Source organism: Natator depressus, chromosome 20 (assembly GCF_965152275.1).
Source record: "Natator depressus isolate rNatDep1 chromosome 20, rNatDep2.hap1, whole genome shotgun sequence".
Taxonomy (NCBI): Eukaryota; Metazoa; Chordata; order Testudines; family Cheloniidae; genus Natator; species Natator depressus.
Window position 1 is genome coordinate 25,642,209 of NC_134253.1, and position 6,491 is coordinate 25,648,699.

The 6,491-nt window shown below is 71.7% G+C and overlaps 1 protein-coding gene across 1 annotated transcript in view; it reads left to right on the top strand.

The window, feature by feature from the left end:
* DOCK6 (dedicator of cytokinesis 6) overlaps window positions 1–6,491 on the top strand; it is a 59,024-nt gene extending 52,533 nt beyond the window's left edge. Inside the window, 10 exon segments of the mRNA XM_074935434.1 lie at window positions 488–502; window positions 1,643–1,768; window positions 2,611–2,700; window positions 3,070–3,306; window positions 4,413–4,425; window positions 4,428–4,523; window positions 4,526–4,554; window positions 4,972–5,078; window positions 5,383–5,550; window positions 5,899–6,491. Coding sequence (XP_074791535.1) covers window positions 488–502; window positions 1,643–1,768; window positions 2,611–2,700; window positions 3,070–3,306; window positions 4,413–4,425; window positions 4,428–4,523; window positions 4,526–4,554; window positions 4,972–5,078; window positions 5,383–5,550; window positions 5,899–5,941 — 924 coding nt within the window. The 3' untranslated portion in view covers window positions 5,942–6,491.

Genomic DNA, 6,491 nt, shown 5'->3' on the forward strand with positions numbered 1-6,491 from the left:
AGCCAGGACTCCTGGGTTCTCTCCCTGGCTCTGCCACTGTCTGCCCGCGTCCCTGGGCAGGTCCCCGCCTGTCTATGCCTCAGTTTCCCCCTCTGCACCGTGGAGCGACTTCTATTAGCCTGAGGGGGCCCCTTGGCTGCTCGGCTGAGGCAGAGTGTGGGCGTGGTCCCTTGGTGAGAGCGCCCCCTTGTGGCAGAGATGTGAATTGTAGGGGAGGGGACCCCAGCTTCCCACTGAAGGCAAAGTGGGGGGTGCCCAGCTGGCTGCAGTGGGGAGCTGCCTCGGGGTTGCCCCAGTTCCCCAGGGGGGCAGTGTTTTCCGATCGGTCAGGCCTCCCCTCCGAGCCCCACCTGCAGCGTCCGGGGGGGTTGGGGCGTGCTGCGGGTGCGATCCTGTGCAGCGGGGGGAGGGGGCGGGGGGGTCCTGACGGCAATTGACGAGCTCTCTCTCCTGCTCTCTTCGCCCCCCTCTGTGCCCGTCCTGTCAGAGCGCTGGCTGGGAGGTAGGACACGTGTGTGTGTGTGTGTGTGTGTGCGTGTGTGTGCCCACCCCCTCCCCCCAGACTTGTGTGTGCAGCACCCTCACAGCCCCCCCCCGCACGTCTTCCCCCCCCGACCCGTGCATGGTCTGGGCTGCCTGGCGGAATGGTCTCTTTCTAACGCTGTCCAGCTTGGGAAGCGGGGCCTAGCGGTTAGAGCGGTGGGGGCTGGAAGCCAGGACTCCTGGGTTCTCTCCCTGGCTCGGGGAGGGGAGTGGGGCCTCGCGGTTAGAGTGGCGGGGGCTGGGAGCCAGGACTCCTGGGTTCTCTCCCTGGCTCAGGGAGGGGAGTGGGGCCTAGCGGTTAGTGGCCCTGCTCTCCCTGCTGCGAGTGACCCCGACCGTGGGCGGTTGTCCTGGGTGTGATGAGTTAGCAGGTCTCGGCTGGTCCCTGCTTTGCGCCCACTTCCAGACCGGGGGGGCCAGGTAGCCCTGGCTGGGAAGAGCTGTGGGCCAGGGCAGGAAATCCCCATACAGGGTGGGGGTGCAGCCCCCACAGCCCCTCTGCCCCAGTGTGCCCCGGGTGACCCCAGCTGTGACGCCGGTGACCTTTCACCTCTGTATGGGGGGTCAAAGTGGAGGTGGCTGGGGGTGGCAGTGCTCCGGGGGGGATGGGGGCTGCATGGTTGTTGTGGTTTCAGCTCTACCGCAAGGGGGGGCCGATCTGTCCCGGGGGCCCCCCCTGCCAGACCCTGGGCCCCCCAGCGCCACGCTAGGAACCACCCCCTGCCCCCTACTAACCTGCTGCCTCTCGTCTTCTCTCCCCGGCTGCCGGTCCTGCCCACTGCTGCTCCCCCACCTCGATGCTGCGGTAAGTCGCCCCCCTGGGGCGTGCCACCAATTTGGGGGGGGTACCCTGGGCCAGAACCTCCCAGCCAGGGAGCAAAGCCAGGTCTGGGGGTGGTGGGGGGATGCAGGGGAGGAGCCGGAGAAAAGCTCATAGGGACGGGGCCTGAGCACCATGGCCGCCCCTTCCCCACCCTGCCCCCCAGCTGTTGCTGTATCCGGAGATGGCTGCAGTTAAAGGAGGCTTGTGGCCGCCGGCTCTTGGCCTTTCCTGGCCAGGCGCCCAGGCTCACCGGCCCCGCTCTGCCCAGGCCCCCAGCGCATGTTCGGGACATATTTCCGGGTCGGGTTCTACGGCAGCAAGTTCGGGGACCTGGACGAGCAGGAGTTTGTGTATAAAGAGCCGTCCATCACCAAGCTGGCCGAGATCTCCCACCGGCTGGAGGTGAGGCGGGGCAGGGAGAGGGGCACCGGCAGGATGGGGGGGAGCCCAGGGCTCGGCTGGCAGGGGGCTGCCGGGTCGGAGTGAGGGGCACCGGCAGGATGGGGGGGAGCCCAGGGCTGGGGTGGCTGGGGGCTGTGGGTCGGAGTGAGGGGCACCGGCAGGATTGGGGGAGCCCAGGGCTGGGGTGGCTGGGGGCTGTGGGTCGGAGTGAGGGGAACCGGCAGGATGGGGGGAGCCCAGGGCTGGGGTGGCTGGGGGCTGCGGGTCAGAGTGAGGGGTACCGGCAGGATGGGGGGGAGCCCAGGGCTGGGGTAGGTGGGGGCTGCGGGTCGGTTGGAAATGACCCTGCTCTCCCCCTCGGGCCTCCCTGGCCGGAGTCCCATGGGCTGGTTCTGCCCCTCACACTGCCCCCCAGCTCCCCGCAGTGGCCGGGGGGGGAGGGGTGGGAATCCTGCTGGATTTTGGTAGCTCTCCCGGGAGCCCAGCTTGTAACCCGCCCCCCTGCATGGGACGCTGCCTGGGTGCCCCCCCCATGGACCCCTGATCGCCAGGCGCCCATGCCCTCTCTGCCCGTCATTGTGGTCTCTGGGCACCTAGAGGAATTCTGTCTGCAGCTTGGGCAGCTCTGCCCCGGGACAGCGGGGTGGGGGGCTGGGGGCCCTTCGACACACACTGGGCCTCCGTGGTCCCTCCGCTGCCAGCCAGGAGCCCGCAGGCTGGGGGACGTGGGGCTGTTCTGGGGCCACCCCCCGGGGTGACGGCCAGAGGCGCCCTGCCTGGAAACTGGCCAGTTCCAGGCCCAGCCCCATAGACCGGGGGGGTCTCCCCCCCCCCGCCCCCAGGAGTTCTACGCCGAACGCTTCGGGGATGACCTGGTCGAGATCATCAAGGACTCGAACCCTGTGGACAAGGCCAAGCTGGACCCCAATAAGGTAAAGCTGGGGCCCATGGGTAGGGGTATATGGCAGTGCCTGGGCCCCCGGCTGAGATTGGACCCCCCTCCCTCCCTGTCACGCCCCGGGTGCTGCCCAGACCCCAGCTGAGATTGGGGGTCCCCATCGTGCCGGGTGCTGCATGGACACAGCGAGACCTGCCCTGCCCCGCCCCAAGGAGCTCCTAGTCTGAGTAGACACAAGGCAGGAGGGGAAACCGAGGCGCGAGCAGGCAAGGACTCGCCCAGTGTCACCGAGCTCCGGGGCCGTGAGGAGGGCGGGATGGGCCGGGTCCTCCTGTCATGGGGCTCCCTGGGGCTGGGCGGCAGATTCCCAGCCGTGCCCCCTTCACGGCCCCCCCGCCCCCAGGCCTACATCCAGCTGACCTATGTCGAGCCGTTCTTCGACACCTACGAGCTGAAGGAGCGGGTCACCTACTTCGAGAAGAACTACGGTCTGCGCAGCTTCCTCTTCTGCACGCCCTTCACGCTGGACGGGCGGGCGCACGGGGAGCTGCACGAGCAGTTCAAGCGCAAGACGCTGCTCGCCACCTCGCACGCCTTCCCCTACCTCAGAACCCGCCTGCCCGTCGTCCACAAGGAGGAGGTGCCGCCGGGGGGCGGCAGGGGCGCCGTGGGCAGGGGTTCGGGAGGGGGGCTCGGCGATGGGCGTCGGGCTGCGGGGGTTCGGGAGGGGGGCTCGGCGTCGGGCTGCGGGGGTTCGGGAGGGGGGCTCGGCGATGGGCGTCGGGCTGCGGGGGGAGGCAGGGGCTCGGCGTCGGGCTGCGGGGGTTCGGGAGGGGGGGCTCGGCGGTGGGCGCCGTGGGCGGGGTTCGGGAGGGGGCTCGGCGGGGGCGCCGTGGGCGGGGGTTCGGGAGGGGGGCTCGGCGATGGGCGTCGGGCTGCGGGGGTTCGGGAGGGGGGCCCGGCGTCGGGCTGCGGGGGTTCGGGAGGGGGGCTCGGCGATGGGCGTCGGGCTGCGGGGGGAGGCAGGGGCTCGGCGTCGGGCTGCGGGGGTTCGGGGAGGGGGCTCGGCGGTGGGCGCCGTGGGCGGGGGTTCGGGGGGGGGGGCTCGGCGGGGGCGCCGTGGGCGGGGGTCGGGAGGGGGGCTCGGCGATGGGCGTCGGGCTGCGGGGGGAGGCAGGGGGGCTCGGCAGGGGCGCCGTGGGCGGGGTTCGGGTGGGGGGCTCGGCGATGGGCGTCGGGCTGCGGGGGGGAGGCAGGGGCTGGGCGTCGGGCTGCGGGGTTCGGGAGGGGGGCTCGGCGGGGGGCGCCGTGGGCGGGGTTCGGAGGGGGGCTCGGCGATGGGCGTCGGGCTGCGGGGGTTCGGGAGGGGGCTCAGCGGTGGGCGCCGTGGGCGGGGGTTCGGGAGGGGGGCTTGGCGGTGGGCGCCGGGCTGCGGGGGTTCAGGAGGGGGCTCAGCGGTGGGCGCCGTGGGCGGGGGTTCGGGAGGGGGGCTTGGCGGTGGGCGCCGGGCTGCGGGGGTTCGGGAGGGGGGCTCGGCGGTGGGCGCCGTGGGCGGGGGTTTGGGGAGGGGGGCTTGGCGGTGGGCGCCGGGCTGCGGGGGTTCGGGAGGGGGTTCTGGAGGGGGGCTCGGCGGGGGCGCCGTGGGCGGGTGCTCGGCGGGGGGGCAGGGTGCCGCAGGGGTCTGGGGGCCGAGCTGACCCCCAGCCTCTGGTGCACCCAGCTGACCCCCAGCCCCCGGTGCACCAGATCATCCTGACCCCATCGAGGTGGCCATTGAGGACATGCAGAAGAAGACGCAGGAACTGGCCTTCGCCACCCACCAGGACCCGGCCGACGCCAAGATGCTGCAGATGGTGCTGCAGGCTGCGTGGGCACCACTGTCAACCAGGTGGGGCGCCCCGGGCAGGGCAGGGGGGTCGGGGGTCACGCAGCGGACACGGGCCGGGAGGGGGCCTCAATCCTCCCCCCCACCCCTTTCTGGGGCTGCGCCGGTGCCCCCCCACGTCCCCGCCCCCTTCGCCCCACGGCCGCTTTGGCCCTCGCGCCAGGAGTTGAGTCATGCTGGGGCACCGGCAGGGCCGGGCCAGCAGGGGGCGGGGCCGGGCTGGATGGGGACGGGGGCAGGGCCGGGCTGGACGGGGGCGGGGCGGGGCCAGCAGGGGGCGGGGCTGGGCCGGATGGGGGCGGGGCGGGGCGGGCCGGATGGGGTGGGGCGGGGCCGGACGGGGGCGGGGCAGGGCTGGACGGGGGCGGGGCTGGGCCGGCGGGGGCGGGGCAGGGCGCTGACCCACTGCCCGTTGCCCAGGGCCCGCTGGAGGTGGCCCAGGTGTTCCTGGCCGAGATCCCGGACGACCCCCGGCTGTACCGGCACCACAACAAGCTGCGCCTCTGCTTCAGGGACTTCACCAAACGGTACCGGCCCCCATCCCCCGCTGGCAGCCCCCATCTCCCCCCCCCGACACCCAGCCCCCCTTCCCCCCTCTCTCTCCCTCTCCCCCTGGCACCCAGCCCTCCATAGCCCCCTTCTCCAGGGCTGGCCTCATCCCCAGGAGGTGGGGGGCTGGGTCCTGCCCCTCCCTGCCCGGAGCTCCCTCGCTGGGCTCCGAGCCCTCCCCAGCCCCCTCTCCCCAGCCCGGGGCCCTGCATTCAGCGGGGGCGAAGCAGTGCATTCTGGGACCCCCGCTGGCCGTGGTGATGAGCCCGCCCTCGGTTCCAGGTGCGAAGACGCCCTGCGTAAGAACAAGGCGCTGATCGGGCCGGACCAGCGCGAGTATCACCGGGAGCTGGAACGGAACTACCTGCGCCTCCGGGAGTCGCTGCACCCCCCTGCTGGGCCGCCGGATCCCCCAGCTCTACGCCCCGCTCTCCCGCGCTCCACCCCCCGGTGAGCACCCCCCGGACCGGGGAGAGACCGTCCCCAGGTCGTTCCCAGCTGGAATACGCACAGGACAAGAGGAGAAACTGAGGCAGAGAGGAGACGGGACGTGCCAGGGTCATGCAGGGAATCCTGTGGCATAGCCAGGAATGGGACCCAGGAGTCTTGGCTCTCTGCTCTGACCACTACACTCCACTCCCTTCCCTGAGCTGGGAGTCAGGGTTGGCTTGTTCCCTGGGGTCTCTCCACACCCGGCAGTTACCAGGGTCCCCCCACCCGCCGGGGAGGGGGCGGATTTGCCACATGTTAATTTCACCCATTGATTAATTAGAGGCTTCCCCTCCTCGCCCCCACCAGAAACTCTCTGAACAGGTCTAGTCTCCACAAGCTGGAGGGCTAGGAGGAGCCAGCGGGATCACCGAGGACCTTGGACCGGCTGCGTCCGCCTCTTCAGCCTGGGGGACACACCCCGCCAGCCTCCAGAGTGCCTTGCTGAGCCCCCCGTATGGAGCCAGCCCAAGCCGCCTCCCCCGGGGCCAGGCCCACTCTCAAACTCTGCCCCCAGCCGGGCCTGCTGGGGAGACCACTCGACCCAGTCAAATGCCAGGTGTTCCGTGGTGTATCGGGGTCATTCTCCGCCCCTTCCCGCTGCCTTCTGCTCCCCGGGGCGTTAAGGGCAGGGCCCCAGGGCTCGGGCCTGGTGTCTCTCCCGCGGCCTGTGCCCGGTGCTGCAGGAGCCAGGCGGGCTGTCCGGCCTGTTTACCTAGCAGCCAGCGGTAGAAGTTGGGTGGCCCCATCCTGCCAGGGGCCCTGCCTCTGGACCAAAGCTCAGCAAGCTGCCCCCCGAGCGTCTCCCCCTGCGGATCCCCCAAATGCGGGCAGCGAAGCGGCACCAGGCCAAGATCACCCCCTCCCCCCATGGCAAATGGCGCAGCTGGCTGGTTCCTGGG